Genomic DNA, 23,407 nt, shown 5'->3' with positions numbered 1-23,407 from the left:
AGTAAAGTCAAATCAGTGAGCTAAACTGACTCGCTCTTGTTTAAGTATAGCAGGTGCTCCATCTTCCGCGGTTAATTATGGCTGAAGGCGTTATTAGTTCTTTCTGTATCTGTTTCTGTCTCCTGTCCGCTCCTACAGGTCATCAGAGGTTTGTCAAAGCGGTAGTGTTATTTTTATGCTACTACCAGCAAACGTGGCTAATGTTCGTAACGCTGTTGCATATTTCTAAGAGGTAAAAAAAATATATTAAAAAAATATATATAGCCAATTTGCTTGTTGAGCATGACGGTAAAATTCTCATTACTGATTTGAGGATCATAACAAACTGCCTTTTCGTGGTGTTATTCCACGGCGAAAGTCAGCAGAGATTGACAGCACAGATATGAAACATTTATGTTGTAATTTCTTGTCTATTCTATTGCTATCACACACGCACACCTGTGGACCTGCTCACACACTTATTGAGAGAAGCTGCAAGCTTTGATAAGGCTTTTCCTTTTAGCTTAAACACCACATCATCATGCTAGCGTAGATATGTCTTAAGAGAGAGGAAGAGAGTTTACCCAGGAGCTGCATTAATATATGAAATCCTTTTGTAAGATGTGAACTTAAGATATGTGCTGTTTCTCTGCCCTGATCTCCCACAGTCGCATGCAGAAGCAGCCCTCGGAGACCCTTAAGTAAACGGCTGCGGAAGATAAAAAGATGATGGGGCAGGGTTGGTGGGGGGGATTCCTTCTGGTCTGTTCTCATTTATTACATTGACGTATCTGCTTGTATGATGTCTTGAGGAAATCCACTTTTGCTCTTCGTGAGATCATGTTGCATCATATTACAAAGGTGTATCTAAACGTAATTTGAAGAAAGGGTCCTGTGAGGGTGATGCCAGGTCTCTAAGGTGAGCACATACTCAAAAGATGTTTCACTGGAGATTACTGCTACGTGAGGTACGTCACCAGTAGTGCATCTTTAGCACGACACTGTAGCCTCTTGGTTCTCGTGAACTCGAGTGTGCACACTGGTTAGATGGTTACGATTCATCTGAGACACCCACATTGCTAAAGGCACATATACTCTGATTGCAGGGTCCATGGAAAATGACATCACATTAGTGCTTGCCAGTCAATTGTACATAACAGGTACTGCTGCTGTAATTGAATCAGTGCAAAAAAAAAAGTACCTCATACTGTGCATCCTACATACAGCTAAAGATAACAGTTGTTGGCAATAATAAAAGCCCGGAACAAAAAAATACATTGTCTTTGTCTCAGAAAGAATTGAATGATATTTGACACGCATGTACATTTGTTCTGGTTCGATATACAAAAAAAAAAGAAATTTGGATTTTGCTAAATAGGTGAGCACATTATTGTTGTTTTTCACGGTTGCATTTTGATTACAGTTTACATTTGAACACATTACACCTTCAGTTACAGTCATGTTTTCAATTACAATACAATATTGTAGTCATATCTCCCGGACCATTCGACTGTGTTTAAAGCAGATTGTTCGTTCAGCTCCAAGTCAGATTGCTTGTGATTTTTCCATAGTAAAGAAATTTCTCAGAGGGGGGTTAATGAAGTGTTGTTTTTTTTGTTGTTGTTGTTGTTGTTCTGTTGCTACTGTATGATAGCCAAATAGCTAGAGCTGAGTCAGAGCTCTGGCCCTCTACCCAACAGCGACACTCTTTGCATACCCTCGACGTATTTTATCTACCATCTCATGATTTGTTCCCAGAATTCCTTTCAAGAATCAAAAGAATGTACGAATATTTTTGTTGCATCCAGCTGTCGTAAAATTAAGATGAAAGCAATGACACAGTAAGAGAGATTTGTCTACAAATCATAAAGGAAAGTCATTTCTCAAACAAGAACATAGGCAAAAACAAACTAATAAATAGCTATTATTCATTTATCTTTTTACTGCTTAAAAAAACATGCAAGTTTAGAACAGACTAGAGTCAAATTACTGAAACAGGTGCACTTCTTACATTAAGTTCACTCAACCCAAGCCTGATGGTATGCGTGTTACATAAGAAAAAAATATGTTTCAGGAAGGAAGTATCAGGTGAAACTGAGACACTATAATCTCTGATACAGCTGCATTCAGTGCAAAGGGTAACTCCTGCCCAATAGGTATGAAGACGCTTCCTACATGAAAACCTAAAGCTTTAATATGTAAAGCAAAGGGAAACAATTGCCTTGTCTCCTCTTCTTGTAGTTCTAAATTCCTCAGAGGAGTTATTCGTCATAATTTGTGACCTAAAAAGGTACTGCTACATTTCACAGAAGGATTTGTTAATAAGGCCTCATTGCCCAATTTGGTTGCGTTGCTCTGAGTGAGATTTAAGCAATATGCAGTAACGTTTTTCTCTGCATGTAATCATTTAAATATATATATAATTTTAAACAGACTACATGAGATTTTTCCATGCTGTGTTAAAGTGTTCTCATGCGCATGTTCAAGACCAAATGCTTCATAGTGAATAGAAGTTCTCAGCAGGACATAAAAACAATTAGTTTATGTGGTGTGGTAAAATGAGGTTTGATATATTTTGCATAAGCTTAAAAAGTAAGATACATTACCAAGTGTAGGACTTTGGTATTCAGAGCATAATGTGTTGTCTTTGCTAAAATAGGGTGCACAAAATAATTGAGTTTGAATTGGTTATGCCTGGGGCTAAGTGCTAAGACAAATCTTTAAATGAAATTCATTACAAGCAGAGTTACCGTGCCCAGGTGTTATTGAATTCATTTCTCATTTTGACCCGATTTAGAAAGATAACAGTAATAAGTGAGACTGACAGAGAAGATGACAGTGACATTGCACATCATGGTTTTCCTTCAAACAGATTAAAATGTAGTCAGTTTCAATGGCTTAATTGATCCGTGCAGATGGTGAATTTTCATCTCGTGTTTTCTTTCCATTGTTTTCCTCAGCGTGATGAGATATCGTTTTCTTAAATAAATCCATCTGTGCAGAGAGAGTAGGAATGCATAGAATTGATATAGTAATTGTAAATATGTCAGTGTGACACGTAGCACAATATGGAACAACATGAAGAGTTTCATGATTTTCTTTTTCTTTCTTTCTTTCCCCCCCCCTCAAATTCAAATTTGCATCCAGGCGATGAGAGTTTAGGATGACATTGCTGTTTCAGACAGTTCCTCTTCACTGTAAGTGCAAGGTTGATGAGACCCCCCCACCACATACCTTTATACCAGAGAAATTAATGAGGAAGATGTAGCTAATGAGATAACAAGCACAAGATGGAGAAACAGGCTGATCTGACGCATCCTCCCAGTTATTTGGCAATATCTGGAGGCGTCACCGGCCCCAGACTCTCATTTTCTTCCTGTCATATTCAATCAGCAATTCCTGCCTAAAATAAAAGCGGGCCTCTGCTGCGACCACGACCAGCGGAACATTGGTGTGGCTGGTCTCCACGCCAACTTTATTTTAACACTGGGGGTTCTTTCTTTGTTTTTGCTATACAGCATCGACAGCTAATTTGGGAGCACCAGTATTTAGGCCTAAAAAACAAAAATGGTAATTTACAGCAATTAATATGTGGTTTCCTATGGTACATTGCTCAGTGCACTGAGTGTTGTGCCTAGAATGTGTCATTGAGCTCCATCAATTGTAGATAATTTGCCACAGTGAGTAATGAGGCCGGTGATATTGGCCAGCTCTCTTTAAATGCTTTGGTCTGCCTAGTGACAATCATGACGGGAAACAAAGCCAGTTGCTGGACTAAACTGTGCACCTGTATCATTTATAAGGAACCAGGCTAGCTGATAGGCCAACAGTAAATTTAAACGATAAGCTGTTTTGCAGTAGGGATTAATATACTGAGTAATCAGGTTCTTTTACTGCAGTTTACAAATGAACTGGTCACTGAGATTATACATCTACGATTTAACCTTATTTAAAAAATATATCAATGTGCTCTTTGCCAGTAGTTTAGCTGAACAACATCGATTCTATGGCTATGATTCTTTCATAGCAGGCACTTCCCTATACATTGTTTTCAACTTCCGGTAGTAGCTCCTTAACGTAGATGGAGATTAAAGCTGCCGCGAAGCTGCTGTGATATAAACATGACAAAGACGAAGACCTCAGGATCTCTGGAGGACAAAGAAGGGACGGCGTCCTTCATTTTCAGTGTGTGGCAGTTTTTCATAGCAGGGGGAAACCGTGGCACACTGTTCTCTTACCAATCTCTGTAGTCTGTCAGCTACCCAGAGCCATGACCTAGTCTGCCCTTTAGTGAAACGTCACCCTATCCTTAACCCGACTGTGTCAAAGATTAGGCACAGTAATGTAGCGGTACCACCGTTTTACAGAAATGGCTTCGTTCTGTGTTATTTTTACTGTTTTGCTGTTCTATTCATATTGACTTTAATTTGTAATTGTGATAACTTTGTCAGCTCTTAAAGGCGACTCTAGGTTTGAAGAGTACATGTTAATTATGAAGCTTCTGTAAATCTTAAAAATGATGAATTATTATCATTGTTCACAAGTTCTCAGCCATTGATGAGATAGTCAAGCAATTTGAAAAAGAAAGGTTTGTTCTTCCTCTTGATTTACGCATTCATAGATCAAAATATTCTCTGCGGGTTCCTGTTTAAAAATAAAAAAAAATATAAATAAATAATCCAACATCATAGCCATATAATAAATACCCATTATAGTACAACCGCCACTGAAGTACTAGTAATTACATTCTCAATGAGTCTAAAGGAGTCAAAATGCGGCAGTGTGGCGGTTTCACCCCGGGGTCCTTTGTGGACACCTGTTCGGTGCTTTTCACCCCGAAGATATACCAGCCTATCCTTTAACAACAATTTTGCTATTCTTTTCTCATTTCAGATTGATCCTAAGGTTGCCTTTCCCCGTCGCGCCCAGCCTAAGGTAAGAATAAATTGGTCACTATCCCCGCTCAAAGAAAATGATTATGTCTCATGTCACTAGCTTACCTAATTTTGTGTGCTCACACAGCAGATACGAAGAGATAAAAAAAAATAGTCTGCACCCATTGTTCTCACCTTGTCTGCGCTGTTTCACCAAAGCAATTAAAGTTGAAAACATGAGACTTAAAGGAAATTTTCAGCATGATTAAGGTTATGTTATTTTCTGTGTTACCCCACTGTTTTCTATCCATATAATATTTTTCCATTGTTTTTATCCTGATTTGCTTATTTCATCCCTCATCACAGCTGTTTGCAGTGGCAAATGTTTTGAAATGAACTCTGTCTTATTATGACAATCCTGTAGCAGAGGTTTCTGATTTTAGTCTGCAGCAGTATTAAATCAAGCTTTATTGTCTGTTTAAAGCATCAGAGTCTAAGTGGTGAAACCATCTTGCTTTGGCAACTTGCCTCTTGACTTGACAGGGTCATGACTGACAGGAGACGGGCTCTAATATATCTGCAGAGAATGCAGGCTGTTGGTTGAAACGTTTACATTTGGGTGAAAGGAGGAAATCTGATTATTTGAAAGTGGAATCAAGACCTTCCTTTCATGTGGTTTTGAAGGTGCACATTATGCAGAACGGTGAATTATATTTTGGAGTGAACAGGCCTGTATTACCCTGACTGAATTTGCGAGAGATGATTGGTGACTTTTCAGTGACAGTGATGAATTGCATTTACTGGTTGAATTCGAAGTCTGTTGAGTTGGTCTGGAGTTGAATGGGATTGAATATCACAAGTGATTAAGAAATATCTTTGTTGTGTTGCATGCGTGTAGAATTTCTCACAATTAGCACTGAAACAATGGGTGATTTTAAAAAATAAGCCCAACTCCAATCACGCAGGAACTGTGGTACAGGCTCTTCATGATGCGCATTATCTTTTGTCTTCTTGATTACTGTTCTTGAGCAGTTCTATTGACAATTAAAAATTCAGCATGTGCAGATGGTGTTGTGGCATACAGTCAAAGGCTTTGTTGACATGCCCTCTCACACCATCCCCCAGATTTTACTGTGGAGGCTATAGCACAGCACACTGTAGCGCTATTCAGCATCGCTATCAGGGCTTTTTCCACCTAAACCAGGTGGAAATCGATAATAGATTTTCTCCTTTCCACCGGATCAGAGAGAGGCATTGTTAAAGACTTGGTTAGGTTTCAAATAAGGAATTGGCAGTGCAGACTTTCAAAGCCACAGCACATGGTGACTTAAGGATATCGGCATATGGCTGAAAAACTACCAGTGTTTCTCTGTTTTCTTGTGTGGCAAGTATATCACTTTAACTTCGTCTGCTGTAAGCCCTGCTCATAAATGTCCAAGGTGCAGTAAAACAGCTCAGATGTTTGATGATGCTTCCAGTTTTTAAGTGAACCAGAAACTCCACTGCTGTCGTGGTTATTGCTGATCTTTTTTAAAAGAGCATTATACCACTTTTTTTTGCCATGACTCACACAGAAATACAATATTTTGAGCAGTTCTACAGGTCTTAAACATATTTGTCATTCTACCTTGCGTGATTCATAACTCAGTGAAGTAATGACACCATAACAGAATTTGTGGCACTACACAAACCTTGTACCAATGATTTATAAAATGGCTATAGGGCAAGCTTGTTAGAGGAGAGAAATGGCTGTATTGAATGTGGATTATAAAGGATCTTAAAGCAATGGGATTAAGCCAGATAGATTAACATTGCATGGGTTTGTACTTTAAAAGACCTTTAAAAGAAGTCTAATTTAGAACTTCCCATTTAGAAAGTTCTCTCTGTGGCGGATACTTTCTTTTGTCCCTTTTCCCCAACTCCGCTGTGTGCCTGCCTGGGAATAGGGATTTGTTTAAGGAGGCTCGTCTTGGCAGTTGCCTCGGCGGCACGAGCTTCGGGGAGCAAATCGTGACGAGACCAATCAGCGTTAATTTTCTCACGGCTAGCAATGACCTCACAGGTGAACCCTGCCAATGACCTCGTGCTGCCGAACGCTGCGGCATAGTAACTCTATACAGTATGTACATCACGTAGAGTAATGCTGAAAACAGGCAGGAGGTGAAGGTGAACACGGAGGACATTTCACTGTAAACAACTGAAGGTCTTAGCACTGGGATGACAGGATCACAGGAAAAACATCTTGTATCAGCAGGCATAACTGACACTGCCCCCAAACACGGACAGTTCCAAGTGTCAAGAGACAGTGAGAAAAGCGACAGACGATTATTGGGGTACCTGAAAGTGGACACGCCCTTATTTTGATTCATATCTGACGTAGCATGTACGACAAATCAGTTTGCCTTCATTTGTCCCGTTTAAGAACAAACGTGAAACCTTTGTGTTTCTAATGTCAGCATTGTATGAAATGTAAGTTGCTGTCATAATAAGACAGTTGACTTTTTTGTTTTTGTTTGTACGAGTCAGTTTTTTGCAGATATGACGAGTAAGTCACAGAGCACTGTTTCCTTCTGATTTCCACCCAGCGTTCGAGAATCATGTATATGTATGATTTGAGTAATCTTAGGGGGGTTTTGTGACTATCTGCACCAGAATATTGGTAAAGGGCACAGAGGGGAGATAACCACAGGTCCTGTCAATCAAAGAAAACAGGCTAAAGAAATGCAAACTGGCACCCACATTACAAATGAATAATGTCACCCAACTAAAGCTTATCTCATGACTTAAAAAGAACATTTTGTATTATAAATAGAAGCTGTGCTTACAAGTCATGTCAAAGGTATCAATATAGACCGGTCCACAAATATTCAGGGATTAGGTTGCATCTGAGGATGATTGACAGATGAGAATGAAAGGATTAAACAATGATGATGTGATGCAAAGTGCTTTATGCACATTCATTTATGCCTCGTCTCCTCTTAGCCTGGCTGGGGATAGCCATGGCTTTGTTAGATAGGCTGCTAAAAGTAGCCTTAGAATGCCACGATTTCTCTGCAAATTCTCAACGTGTAGTTTCCCTTTTTATGTATACTTTATTGATCCCCTTGGGGAAATTCCTCTCTGCATTTAACCCATTCAATCAGTGAAGCAGTGGGCAGCCATTGGGCGCCCGGGGAGCAGTGTGTAGGGACAGTACCTTGCTCAGGGGTACCGCAGGGTAGCCGTTCGGTGGGTTTGAACCACCGACCTTCCGATCATGGGGCCAACACTCTACCTACTGAGCTATCCCTGCCCCCTTTTGACAGAAATGATTTTATTATCACCTTTACGTACTTTAGATGCATTGCAATGAGGTTACTTTTGAACAAGGGATGCGAATACCAAATGTATTCATCACCACTTACTATAGTTTTCTGTAAAACTGTAAAAATATTTGCCTACATTTCCATCTTGAAATTAGTTAGCAGATGTGATAAGTGTAAGAAACGGAGGTTTTCTTTTTTTGTGGAGAAACATCCTGCTCTAATTAATAACAACAATAATGGGAAGGTAAAATGGGACTGATTAATAACCTTTTGGGTTTAATCAGACAGATAGTATTACATAATCGTCTCGTTATCAGTGTAGATGCTTGATAGATTTTTAAAGTCTATTGCAAACCCCTAAAGTTTTAAATCTGCCGTTCAGATTTGCTATTTTTCCCCAACTAAATTTCAGGCTTGTTTAGAAATTGAAAATTCTCTGAAAAATAAAGAGAAACTATCAACAACCCACCCACCTTTTCAGTACTGCCACTGCATATAGAAGGCAGTAAAGAAATGCCCACTCTCCCCCTCACTTTTTGCAATTTTTATCGAACCTCTAGCAGCAGCATTTAGACAGGCTACAACAATTAAGGGCATAAAATGTAAGAACATAGAACATAAAATCAGTCTCTATGCGGATGATGTGTTGCTTTTTCTGCAAAACACACAAACCAACCTCTCTGAGGTAATTACTTTAATAAACTGGTTTTCAAGAGTTTCAGATTATTCAATTAACTGGCCAAAATCTACAGTTCTCCCCATTAACTGCTCCTTCCATAATTCTTCCTCTGCCCCACTGCAATCCGGAAATATTAAATATTTAGGTATTAATGTCTCTCCTAAGCTTTCAGACTTAACTAAACTAAACCACATCCCACTTCTAAAGAAAGTAGAAGGCGATCTGACTAGATGGAAATCTTTACCCATATCACTCATGGGAAGGGTCGCCACTATAAAAATGATGATCTTGCCAAAAATAAATTACTTATTTTTGATGATCCCTAACAAACCATCACAAGATTGGTTCAGATCTCTGGATTCATATATTTCCAAATTCCTTTGGAAAGATAAACCCCCGCGTATTAGCTTAAAAACGCTACAAAGAACCAAGGATAGAGGAGGATTAGATCTGCCTAATTTTCACCAATACTTCTTAGCCAACAGGCTTCAGTTCATCTCAGAATGGTTAAAACATACCTTCTTAGTTGAGCCCTGGCTAGATGTTGAACAGGCACTATGCAAGGATCTAGAGATTTCAGACCTACCATTTATTAGCTCAAACATCAAAAGACATGAATGCTTTAAAAGTATCAACATCAGCTTTTCTCTAACAGCATGGTGGGAGTTTCTAAAAATAACGGAGTCTTCATTAATCCCATGCAAACGTACACCTATCTGGAATAACCCTGACATATTACAAAACAATAATATGATTAATTTCCCAGAATGGAGTTGTAAAGGAATTAAATACTTAGAACATATATTAGAGGGAACAGAATTTATTCCATTTGACAGACTAGTTGAACAATATGGGATCAACAAGACAAGGTTTTTAGAATATCAACAAATTAAATCCATAGTAAAAAAGAAATTTAACCTCAGTCAAGTTGAATTACAAACACCACTAAGTGCGGCACATTTTCTTACTCTTAAATCCCCCAAATTATTATCTAAAATATACAGAACACTTTCTAAATTAGATGAATCAATATCCCTTCCTACTGCAAAGTGGGAAGCAGATTTATCAGTCAACCTAGACCAAAACTTCTGGTCTCAGATTTGCTTAAAAACTTTTAAATTAATTAAAAATCCCAGTCTGCAATTAATACAATACAAAATACTTCATAGAGTGCACTATACAGGTCATCGGATGTTTAAGATGGGCTTTACATCTTCCAACAACTGCTCACACTGTCAAGGCAATACACCAGACAATTACATCCACGCTCTTTGGTTCTGTCCACCAGTGCAAAAGTTTTGGCGCGAGATATGTGAAGACTTATCAAAATGTCTGAAATGTAACATTCCAACTTCCCCCTTAGTGTGTTTGTTGGGCAGCTTAGATAATGTCACTTCAGAAAAGAATATAGCCCATATGATCTTCACTGCCCTATGCATAGCCAAGAAAACAGTCCTCATGAACTGGAAAAATAAAAATAATCTTAATTCTAACCAATATAGAAATTATCTATTAGATTACATTAGTCTTGACACAGCCTCTGCCACCACATCAGATCAATTGCTCTGGGCCCCTTTTATCAGCTCCATCACCTAGTGGGGGTGGGGGGTCATAGTTTGGTCCCGCCTTCACTGTTGTGATTGGTGAGGGGGTAGGGACAGGCTTAGGGCGTCGGGGGGTTCCCCGGAGGCATCTTCCTTGGGGGGCTCAACCCGGGGTAGCGGTCACGTCCGGTTGAGGGCTCTGTTGGCTCTCAGGTGACTGTTTCCTCGCGGCTGCGTGCAGCGGGGCTAGGGGAGGGTCTGTGCTGACGGACGTGGGTTACTGACCTGGCAACCTGGCTGCCCCTGGGTGGGTCCGGGATGGGCGTGAGGTTCTGGGGGTGCTCCGTCTCTGGGCGGGGGCCCGGGCCGGGCCTCGGGGGCTCGGGTCCTGGTTGGTGTGTTGCCGGGGTTGTGGGCGGGTGGGTGCGTGGGGGCCCGGCCCTGGAGCAGGGTGCCGCCGGTGCATCGAGCCGCCTGGGGGGCTCTTCAACTGGTGGGGGGGATGGTCACATCTGGCAGGAGCTTTCTTCTCTCAGGAACTCTCTGCAGGAGGGGGAGATACAGGAGAGGTGGAGGAAGATCTCAGCCTGGGCGTTTACCGTCTTATGTAGTCTGGAAGATGTGTGGTTGGTGGGGTGGGTGCAGTTTTCTCTGTGGTGGGGTTGGGTGGACTGTCCAGGGCTCTGTGGAGCCGGGGGGCGCTACTGCACTGGGCCCCGGTCTGATGGGCCTGGGCCCCCCTTCCCTGGCGGGTCGCGGAGGGTGGGAGTGCCTACTGGGGTCAGCGGGGGAGCTGGCCCCAGGGAGGGGTTACCTGCCCCTCCCTTCCTTCCCTCCCCATCTCCAGCTGCCTCCCTCTTCCCGCTCCTCCACAACCACCCACACATGCAGGGCCTTGGAGTGGGGGTATGTCACCAGGGTGCAGAGGAGGCTACCCCCCCCCCCCCCCTGTCCCCTTCTGGCTGCCTCTGCCTCAATTTTATCCCACAACTTAGACATTCACATTATTCACACTCTCATTACACATACATATAGGATCTTGGGGGTGGGCACAATCACGGAGTCCAAATCACCATCAGGGTGTATACCTCACCCCTGACGTCGTTGCCCACCTCTCAATTTTAAATACACTTAGTCATTGAGGGCTAGCAGGAGGGACCATGCGCTTACCTGCTGCTCCTTGGCAGGTAGCTCCATGCCCTCCTGGGTTTTAATTGCACCTTAGAACACATATGCATCAACACTACAATGAGCGGGTGGAGGGAGGTTTGGAGTCTTCTCCCACCCCCATTCTCTGCGGCCTGCTGGAGCGGGGGGGCTAGTAGGAGGAGTTGGCCGTCCGACTGCGGTCTGGGGTGTGGGGCCTCCCTGCTGCTGCGGAGTCGGGGTGGTCTGCCTCTCCCCACCGCAGGGAAAAGGGTAACACCACCTGGGTCTGGGTGCAATTCCCCCCTCCAGGGGCAAGGGTACCTAGACCCGGTTTGTAGAGTACGCTTGGGGAGTGTGATTGTGTGTACAGCGTCTCTTTATGTCTGTCTCCACGTTGGTTGAGTGTGGAGTGAGTGCATATGAGAGCATGAGGGTGGGAATGGATGTTTGTGTCTGTGTGTGCCTGTATGTCTGTGTCTATATGTCAGGTTGGGTATCAGACGCCACCTCTCTGGGGACACCTCAGGCCCTCCAAGGTTTGGAGGCCTATCTCCACCCACCACCACTTCCCCTGCCGGTGGCGGACTCCCTCAGGTGTCGGTGTGTTGGTGGTTCTTTGTGTCTGGGGGTGGGCGTCCGGGTACACACCGGCTCACTCCTTGGCGGCCGCTTGTCGGGGCCTGGGGCCTGGGGCTCGCTCGGGCCCCTTTGGAGGTGGGGTGCCCCCGGCCTCTCGGCCTAGGGCTCGGTCACTCAGGCGCAGCTGGGGGCCGGCGGAGCTCACGGGCGCGTCACTGCAACCCCCCCTGGCTTCTGCTCCGCGGCTGCTGAGTGAGCCCTCATCTGGGACTCTCCTCAGCTCTTACTGGAACAGTGGCGCGGCTGCCCCTCTGTTGGTCTTCCATGGTCTCTTGTGTTCTGGGGGCCTCTGGATGTCTGGAGTTTTGATCTCCTCCATACCCGCTTCACACCCTGGAGGATGGGGCTGTGGCCCCCCCACACTCCCTAGCAGATCATTACATGGAGAAACCTTTGGAATGCAAGCATGCTGATCCACACAGGTATGCACACATGGGTATTCACAGACGCGGACTAAAGCTTTCTTGGCTGCTGCCTCAAAGCACACTGTGCGCTGTCTATCTTGCGTGCTGCACAATATCGTTTATTACTTAGTAAATACTGATATCTATGACTAGCTAGTTTATTGTGATGGTGCTTTGTTTTCTCTATTATTATGTTGCTCTTTGTTGTTTGCTGTCTCCTCTGTTTGTTTGTTTGTTTGTTTGTTTGTTTGTTTTTTCTCCATACAGGTGACCCAGGAGTTTTTTTTTTTTTTTTTGTCTCTCTTCCCCCCCCTTCTCACCGTCTCTTCTCCCCTTGGGTTTTCTTTCTTTCTCTCCCCCTCTCTCTCTCATTCATTCCCCCTGTCCTATTTATTAAAAAAAAAAAAAAAAAAAAATGACAAAGGATGAACTGAAGCTCTGCCATCACGTAATGTCGCATACTGCTGTTTCTGATGTCATTTAAAAAAAAAAAAAAAAAAAAAAAAAAAAAGAAGGCAGTAAAGAAGACAGAGATGAGTTGATGCTGTTCCATGCGATCTTCTCGTTTGATATTTTGCAGTAACGCTCAAACTGAAACGTGTAAACGAGGCCCGCTCCGGGTTTCCTGGAGAAATCAAAGAGACGGCTTCTGCCGACATTGCTCGAGATTTACCACTCAACTGTTGGCGTCATTACCGCTGCTGCTGGTGCTTTTGTTTCCCACAGTGGAGTCACACACAACCATGGCATGTCCCAGCATGATTTTAATTGCCAGTGGGACTGTGGCCACTTCAGTGGGAGATGAGTTCTGATGGCTTGTTATGGAAATGAAAGGAAAGAGCAACATCCATTTACAGAGCAATGGGCGTAACCCTTCCCTTGTACCTCATAAAGGGATTTGCCATGTAAGCCATTGAGAACAGGTAGTCGGTGCGTCTCTGGGAGTCTATAGGATGTTGAATCTTTGTGCATGAAAAAAGAAATGTGTACTGCAAAAAAAGCAACTGTGACAATACTTTGAGAGATGCTTGTTTTGCTTGCCGCTGCAGTTTTCTTTACTGAAACTCAAGATTTGCAAACCGCTTGCTTTATCAGCGCGCAAGATAGGTAACTGTGGTAGTAAACTGGTTGAGATCATTTAGGGGCATCACACAGATCCACCATTAAACCACTGTCCTAAATTTTACTTTAGATTGTGGCAGCTGTGACTGTGGCTTCCCTGTTGACGGCCCTCTGTTAGTGCTGGCCTGTCTCTGACAGCTGGAGTTTCCCCCCTTTCTCTTTGCCTCCTTCTTTGTCTCCCTGTCTGTCTTTTCACGTCACGTTCCCTTTTTTCCTTTGCCTCTTTTCTTTCCTCTTTCTTTCTTTTTTTCTTCTGTGAATGGTAAATTGACCAGTGCACCAACCTCCTCCACTTGTCTGCGTTCCACACATCTCTCTTAGGGACTGTTTGCGCTCTGTGTGGCTGCTTGCAGAAGAAAAAACCTCCCAGGTGTGTTGAGGTTCTAGAAATTTCAAGACTCAAGTTTTAATGAAGTCAACTAACAAAGCTGCATTCCCTTCCCCAGGCCATTTGTGCTGTGACCACATGTACACACACTGTATTGGAAACAGGTAGTTTGATATCCACATTTGAAAACAAAACTGTCTCCTTTGCTTGTTTTCTTTTAATATTTTATCTCTCAATCTATCATTCTTCCTCACTGCTACATCCTTCCCTTTCTGTGCCCGTTTCTGTCTTAGTCTTTCAGGATTACAAGGCCTTGTAAATCTAGTCTTACACCTTGCTCAGTTATTTGATCTAGATTTAGCATTATGATATTCCCCTTGTCAAAATGATCCTTATTTTAAATGACACAGCTCACTGCTGGGAAAATGAAACCTCCGTAGCTGCCAGCCCCTTTGAATGTCCCTGTGAATTTATTAAAAGCACCAGCTTCCCCGTTCCAACTCAGATCTGCACAGCTGCACGAGTCCGAAAGAATATTCAAGGACAAAAGTCTATAATGTAATTCGTGCAACAGAATGCCGGATCATTATCTTTGGTGAGCGTCACTTTATGACTGTGAGCCCTCCCAAATATTTTCAGTGTTAAAGAACATTATTTCCTATTAGACTTCTTCTTTTTCAAGCAATTTCTGCTGTGCAGATAGCACACAGAGTAGAAGAAAGAGAGCGAATGTTGTGTTGTGCAGGCTATTATCCAAACCTGACATTGCATTTCAAGGCTTGTGGCACAGGTTTTATCCCGGTGAGTGACCAAGATGTCCAGCTGAAAGAAAAATAATATTTTCTTTATCTCTTGAAATAAATGCACTTTTGAAATCAGGCTTTACAACTGACACTAAATGCTCCTCACTGAGACCAAGAGACAGTCCGATAGTAAGCAAAGACAACTTTGACCAAGACGACAGGAAAGTGACAAGCAACTTGATGGGAATTCTTCGCTGTCACTCTTGTGTCACCCCCTGAAAAAAGCAGATGTGCAGCCAACATGAATAAGCCCCTCCTCAGATGGAGGTTGACACAAGGAGTTGTTTTTTCCCCCTGTGGTAATGGCTGCTGTGCTGAAGCTGGAGATGGGTTTAAATCCCTGACCTGTCAGCTCCTTTGCTTTCAGTGGCCTCGGTGGAACTGCTCCAGATGAAAATGGGGCCAGAGCAGAGTCATATGAATGACTGTTTGTTTGGTGGTCAGACACAATCACCAACTGAGTGACCCAGTTAACGGGTAGTCAAAGCAATGCTCAGTTTGATTCGTGCATTTTTTTTTTCTTTTAATGTTTCACACTTTCTAAATGTATCCTGTGTTCCTTTCTTTATGCCTTCCACCAATATTTATACTTCAACTGAAATATAAATGATTTGTAAATGTGAATGCTAGTGTAATTATTATTATTATTATTATTTATTTTACTGCAAATATAATTCGAATACGCATTTTCTTTTGTTTGAATAATTGCTATTGCGCTTATAAATGGAGGGTACGTGCGTGCGATTCTTCTTTCCTCTGCTTCACTTTTTTTTCCTGCTGTGGTCTCCTTGGTTGCGGGTGGAGAGTAATTAGGTTTTCTAGGGGATTGAGGGGCTCTTACAATGCTTACCAATGGCAGCCGTCAGGCAGGCTAGTGCTGGCAGGGCAGAGAGGACAGAGGGCTGTGCAGGAGCCTGGCACTGCTAAACCTGATGCTGACTGACAGTAATGAGGACAGCTTGCTAGCCAGGATAGAGAGGAGAGGCGTGCAGAGGAGAGGAGGGCATGGTCCTCCACTATACCTCTCAAGACCTCTTATCAAAGCCTCTGTGCACACACGCGCGCGCACACACACACACACACACACACACGTACCACGAGAAATACAAACACAAGCACACACAAGTTCAACATGTACTAGGTAGACCAGAGCAGATACATCACAGGTCGGTGTTATACCTGTGTTCTCGGGCTTATAAATCTAATAAAAAGGATCAGAAATAAGGTAAACTGTGATTACTGGAAAAACATTTTAGAACATCTGGAGACCTTTTGTTCGCTCCCTGGAAAATAGCCTTTAAGTACTTAGAAAGGAACAATGCATTTCCTGAAATATGCATGGTAAACGACTTTAGTGTTGTCCGATGTTTTTTGTGTGTGTTGCTGTAGTTACAAAACAATCGACCGCAGCTAGTTATTAGGATTTGCTTTTGCAGTTGTTTCTGATCACGATGTCACCAGGAATCTAAGTGGCTTTGGTCAGCACAACGCAGCAGCATCACTGACCTTGGGGCCTCTTCAGCTGTAGCACTCTTGGATATTAGCGCTCTACAATAATGCGGCAGGTCTTGTAAATTAAAAAGAAAAAAAAAATGGTTTAACAATAACATCTTTTTTTTCCATCCTCTCAAGTCTCTACACATCCAAGGCATTACATCGGGGAGGGGCTTTAGAAGGCATTTCTAATTTTTTAACTGTGACCTCTTTGAGATCGCGTTCGAATGAAACATGGGGAATAATTAAAAAGGGACGGCCAGCTTAATCAGGATGATGAGTTCTATTGTGTTGTCAGGCGCGTTACCTTGCCATCCAATTTTGATTTCTCATTGCTTCTCAATAAATTTACACCTGTGGTTCTGCTTTTGTACATGCTGTCTGGGATCGGTACAACAAAGAGTGACATATGGCACCCACAGCAAGAGAGGCTCTGGGGTGTCAAGATGTGTGAAGTTATTACAAATAGACCTATGGCTATTTATAATAGCAGCATTTCTTACTGGAAGAATGGGGAGAAATTTTAGGAGGATCTCTGAGTATATGATTATTTTGTATTAATAAGTACACATCAAGGCTATACGTGTGATATTGCTTTAAGACGACTTAGCTGGAGTTTTGAGGTTGAATTTAACTGGTCCTTATTTATTTATATTATTATTATTTTTTTATTTTATTTAAAAAAAACCTGACAGAACATGTTGTGTTTTGTAAATCTGTCTTGTTTTTTTCTTCTTCTTTTTTTTTTTAAAGCTTTATTCGTGACTCATTTCCAGGAGTAAGGTTTTAAACATTCAGCAGCCGCACTGCATCCACAGTTGATTCGTAATTATAAAAGTGAAGCTTAAGTGTGATCATTTTGAGTTGGATGTGTCTGTCGGACTGGAAGGATGCCTGACCAGCTCACTGAAGTGTTCTGCCATGATTGGATCCAGTTGTCATTCTAGTGTAAGATATTGGAATTTTGTCTGCCAGATAGCTCTTTCTCACTTTGACGTTGTTTGACAGTTCAGTTTTTATGTGCTGTCCTGATTTTTTTATTTATTTATTTTTTTCAGGGCACCAACCTTTCAGATTAAGACTGATATTCTTTGAGCTAGACAGCTCTGTCAGGTTATTAGCTGTGCTATTGTGGGTGGTGTGATTAGTAGTGATGGTCAATAGCTTTTTGTTGCCCTTTTCTGGTTGAACTGCTTGTTTGCGACACATTTCTGGATCTAAGCTTAGGGGTTGAGGAGGCTGCACGGCATATATTTAACAACATTTTCCTCAAGCTTTGATCACACGACAGAGGTAACTCATAAGTACATAAAGGCCTTTCTGAGTGTAATAATTTGTTTTGTCACTGCTCTCATGCAGTCAGTTGATTAACATTCAAAAAATAACCAAACATGAGTCAACAAATAACAAGCCACTAATGAAAATACATTCTTTGCTGTAATTATACATTTCGAGAACCTGCGCTATTATTTTGCTTGTCACTCTCATCGGCTGTGCTTTCTTTGTTTTACACCGCAAAATGCTTTAGTTGAAGGTGACTGCTGTGTATCTGTTATCACTCTAATGTATACATATTATGTAATTAGCTGAAACCACTGAAAGCTTTGTTGTTTAATTAAAATGCTAAAATTTTGAGTGAATTACTTTTTCATTTAAACAGATGGTGCTGATATAAGATAAAAAAGGTTAACAGGATATAAGTGTTTCAAGATTAGGAGCATAATGCATTGTAGCTAAGTTCTAAAGCAAGTGTCCTTTATAAAGCATGCATGTTTTATATAAGCTAGTGTATTTAACTGAATTTACACTAAATGTTCCTACTTAGCCTGAGTTTTCCTGGATTCACAAGTGCAGTTGTGTTTAGTAGTTCTTTTGTACTATTTTGTGCTTCTGTACATGAATATGCAATATTGTGCAGTATGCCCATGGGACTGCTGATGTTTTAACTTTAACTTACTAGTGGTGTGATCATTATTTCAGTTATGTCTAGGCTTTGAGTGTTGTGGATGTGTTTTGTGGTTTTCAGTGTTTGTGTGGCCAAGAATAATGACCGAGAGTCCTGTTGCGATTAATGAAGAGTGTAGATGTTCATGGTTGTTGTGCAAGTGTTAATAAAACCAGTGTTCCTGTGTGGCCTATGTGATAGAAACTGAGGTCTCTGCCTCTCAACACATTATAAATCCACAAATATGAGTGCTTTCTAAAAAAAAAAAAAAAAAAAAACTAGACTGATTACAGTAGACTTTTCTGTGTTAACGATAGCTTAAGTTAAGTTTACTATAAAATCTTCTAAATTGAGGTTATATAAAATGCATTTAGCTTAAATAATAGAACCTTTTTACTTTGGTATGTAGTAGTTGCAGCAACCAGCTGTTTCCTCAGAGTTTGAACACCCTCACTACGACTTTAGATTGCAAGACAGTTTATATGTTTATATCTCCTACAGTCGTTGTCTGCCTTAGACAGACAGATTTATGTTTCATTTATAAATGCAAACAGTTGACCAACACATTGCAGTCAGTCTGATGAACACAGCTTGTCTGTGACATGTCTCTCTAAAATAGGGGACTTGACTCAACTGGTTGCAAGTAGTCACAGCCCTCAAAGCAACTAATTGCACACAGCTGAAATAATGTTGGTCGAAACCACTGTTTTCTGTGTCGTGACTGTAGCACTGAGCACTGCCTTCCCCTTGGAAACTGACATTACTTAATTTTAAGGCAAAAATGTAAGTTTACATTTGTCTTTTAAAATTATTATTATTCAGTTTTATGGCACAAATATGCTTCTCAATGGTCCCACGTAACATAAAATCTTAATGGTATTCTTGGAAAATCTGGATATGTTCATATGGTTGTGGTAAAACAAGGGAAGATGTATAATAGCAGAGGCTGCGCTGCTATGCTAGATTATATGGAGTTGTCTGTTCTCAGATTCATAATAATGCATAATTTTTCAACCTAAATGGGGAAAAAAAATCTGTGACTTTCTGCACTGAGCTTAAGTCGTATGCTTATTTTTTATTTTTATACGATGACAGCTGCTGCTGCAATGTGTCATATTGTGTACCTAAAAAATATACGGTACGCATGTGTTACACACCAAGCCTTCAATACTGAATTACTGCATCTAAGTCAGGGTGCTAAAGAGCTTAGCTGTTCCTCTACATAATGCCTCGGTCCTCAGCTGTGACCTTTCTCTTCCGCACATCATTCACGATTATACTGCTGACATGTTGGCTCATGCCAATAATTTTTCATTGGAGGCAGTGTCAGCCACATCATATTTTATCATCTGGATAAATTTGTGTTGTGTTTTCATGTGGGCTCACCATAATTTGTATTTGTCTGTTTATGTGCCTGTCCTAGAGATTAGATTTTGCATTTAATTTAAGTCGGAAAAGAATTCAGATGTAAACACAATCTGGCGCCAGAAGGAGGGGAAAAATGCTTATATTTGTGTATAGTCTCAAAATGAGCAATATGTAATATGAGTAGGATACAGTGCATGTGTCAGTATGTGTGTAAAACAGTGAGTGTTAAGTCTAATTGTTGAATGTTGTCTTTGTGTTTCTTAAATTTGTAAGGTCTTAGCTCAATCTATAGGATCAAGACATTCCTTTGTCTCTGACCACTGGCTGGAGAGGCTTTTATTGCAGATACATTCTATCTGGAAGATCTGTTTCTTGTGATGTTATTTCCTGCTTTTATGATCCTTTTGGTGAGCAGGAAGTCATGCAAACAGAGACACATGCATACAGAGAGAGAGACACACACACACACACACACACACACACACACACACACACACGTTCTTGCACATGCATACAGATGCTTACACATACACACACATAGTGCCTTGTCTTAGAACCATTGGGGGGGTTTACGGTGGGAGGTGCTTGTGTTGTATTGTGTATTGTAACTGTCATGTCAATAAAAGGCAGCAAGAGGAGGCCGTCATCGGGGTCGGTCTGCGGTAGGATTCAGGGTGCTTTCTGAGACACCTCGCCTCCCTTGCTAGCAAGTAAAAGATGTTCGTCTTGTTTTTGTCGTTAACGAGAATAAGTTTCTAAACTAGTGGGGCTTGTGGAAACACAGACCCAACAGTGAGCTTGCACAAAAGTGAGGCATGCATCAGACACAGTGTGAGTGCACAGACTCAGTGCATAATGATCACATGGTGCTTGAAAAATTGAGGGGAAAAGTGGCAGAATATTAAAAACGATAATTTTGTGTATGATGTGATTGTTTGGGGTATTTTACTTATAGGCAATATTTCATATGGATGAACAGTGTTCAAATGCAGATTTTTGCATCCAGAACTGAGTCAAACTCAATTCTTTTTCATGCTTAATGAAATGGTCTCCAGAGTGATTTCATTTCCAAGTGCACCTTATGCACTTCTGTGACTTAGAAGTCAAAAAATGTGACTTTATTAGACAGCATTTGAGTGCTCTGTCTGCAAATAACAAAATAGACCTTGTAACAGAAAGCATCTTTTTTTTTCTTCTGTGTTAGAGTGAATTGTTAAATGTTTGTCATTTTTATGTTCACCTTTTGTACATTGTTTTAACTATGATGAAAGAAATTCCACTGTCCTTCCCTCCAGATTCTCGAGGTTCTCGGTGGGGGGCTGTAGTCTTTTATCACAGACACAACCTTGTGCTTTTGATGTAAGCTTCCTGTGTTTACGACCCTTTGGTCAGCAGGAGGTCTGACGCGCACACACACATTCTCACATAACACACACACACACACACACACACACACACACACACACACACACACACACACACACACACACACACTTACAGAAATTCACACATATACATACAATGCTTTGCCTTAGAACCAAGGGGCGTGGCTTTGTTCTGACGTGTTTTGTGTGAACTGTCTCTCAATAAAAGATAGCAGGAGGAGGTCAGATCTGGGGGTCATTTTCGTGGTGGACACAGACGAGGCCTCCCTTGCGCAAATAATCGATCGATCGACTGTCTTGTTTTCTTCATGATGAATAAGTCTCTAGAATTAGCGGGGCTTGTGGAAACACAGACCCAACATTCTGCTGTACGATTTTTTTTTGTGTATAAATTGTGAGCTGCTTTGTCCTGCAGTTGTAAAATATAAAGGAGTAAGTGCATGTTGAATTAATAAAATAACAGTGGTTATTATAGACAGCAGGTTATGAATCCCCCCCCACCACCACCACCTAACAATATAAGTAATTCTGCAGCTCGATGGTCTTTGTAGTCCATGTGAGACAGCGCTAATTATCTTCACATAGTTCTAAACAGTAACAAACCATCACCTCCACACATTAATCAGTCTTTCTGAGTTAGTGACCTTGTCGTGCAACTTGGTTTCTTTCAGTCTGACTGTATCAGTTGCTCCACCGATCATAAATACTAGTCAAGTGTTTTTTTTAACAAAAGAAAGGATTAAATACCGTTTCAGGTGGGACTTAAATGTTCTCTATGTAATTGAAACCATTGCTTAACTAAAGTAATTACTGCACATTATCCATTCTCAGAAAATATTCAGAGGTAATGTCAGCGCCATGCTTGGCTGTTCACAAATTTGATTTATTGTGCCAATTGTGAGATTTCAGTATTTCCAGTGAATTAATTCAATGGTAAATTGGATATCATATGTCTTGCCAGCACTTTTTCAATTTCTAATATTTGCTGCTCACAGCTATGCACCTCACACACACTGTTTGCCTCCGTTCAGAGGGTTTCGTGGGGCTGCCAGTTTGGACTTCCTTTTAAAGTAAAACTGCTTTAACCACATGGTGTGGAGCTTGTTGCTTTTAAAAGAAATGAGGGGACCTAATTTAATTGACTGTGATTGACACTGGCTTCTACCACATCAACTGGTAATTTATTCCTTCTAATCCAACCTTTTTTTTTTTTTTTGCGGCTGCGCTGCAGGTGTGCCGCTGCTGTGCCAGCATCTTTGGATGCAAAATTACCAAAGGAAAAAAAAAAGTCTTCTTGCACCTACATGCTCTACATGTGGTAAAGCAATGCCATGAATTTGGACCACTGCCTGTGCTTTCACCTTGATTCATTAAAAGAAGATCCCCTGTGACACACAGTTGGGAAATGCAAAAACATCCCAGCGAATAGGGTGAAAAAACACAGAAAACCCTCCTCTCCCCTCCTTTCCCCTCTCCTGCTAGTCGAGAATGTGAAATAATCACAAGCAGTTCAACTTTGGCTTGTAACAGTTATTTTGTGACTTAATTTTCTCCCGTGTTATCATACAATAATGAAAAGTGTTGACAGATTCATTTCCTTGCTGCTACTGCCTAAGACCATTTTGTGATTTCTAATTGATAGCTACATGCGGCATTTTATTGCACTAGCCAATTTTATAGCACTTTTAATTAGGCCAACTTTGACCTTCTGTTCGCTTTGCATTTATATTGCTCCAAATTATTTTCACCTTCTTTCTTCATTAACTTTTGTCAAATGAATACAGTCATTTACAACATAATAATCCATACATGCACTCAAGTAAATTGCTAATAGTCTGTAAAATTAAGTATTTTATTACACACAAACAGGCAGGTATTTCTGAAACAAAATCATTTTCCTTCTTCTGCAGTTTTTAAGTAAGGAACAGACAGCATAGAAAATAGAAAATGAGTGAATAAAAATACCTCACTAGAATAAGTCTGTAATAACCACTTAGTTGACTAATTTAGTAAGGGGAAGCCCTTACCTATGTCATTAGGGAATACAGGTGTATGATGACTCTCCATTCAGATAAATCCTTCACATGGAACTAGTTAATCTCCCATGTAATACTGAGCAGATGTGTATACTGGTAAATGAATAAACACGAACATCCGATGAATCTCAATTGACGGGGTGTTAAGTATTCATTTGGACTTCATCTTCTGAATGAATATTGAATATGCCGGCACATGCATGCCAGCATGCGCCACATGTGCACAAAGAAATTTGAGACATTAAACTCTTATTGTGACACCAGGTGATTTTTGCTAATATAATGTGGCACAGCAGTCACGGCCTGAGTCCAGATACTCAGACCAGATTTTCAGATGTTTAAATTGCTGCCAT

General features: G+C 41.2%; 1 protein-coding gene across 10 annotated transcripts in view; it reads left to right on the top strand.

The window, feature by feature from the left end:
• msi2b (musashi RNA-binding protein 2b) overlaps positions 1–23,407 on the top strand; it is a 283,431-nt gene that overhangs the window by 6,041 nt on the left and 253,983 nt on the right. For all 10 annotated transcript variants that reach the window (XM_085288479.1, XM_085288477.1, XM_085288473.1 and 7 more), the window contains exon 5: positions 4,873–4,914. In XM_085288479.1, the coding sequence (XP_085144605.1) occupies positions 4,873–4,914 (42 nt within the window). The remainder of the gene's footprint in view (positions 1–4,872; positions 4,915–23,407) is intronic.

Source organism: Mchenga conophoros, linkage group LG10 (assembly GCF_057382185.1).
Source record: "Mchenga conophoros isolate Kocher_MC1m ecotype Shallow Benthic linkage group LG10, M_conophoros_male_GT1.1, whole genome shotgun sequence".
NCBI classification, from domain to species: Eukaryota; Metazoa; Chordata; class Actinopteri; order Cichliformes; family Cichlidae; genus Mchenga; species Mchenga conophoros.
This window is presented reverse-complemented; position numbering and strand designations above follow the sequence as displayed.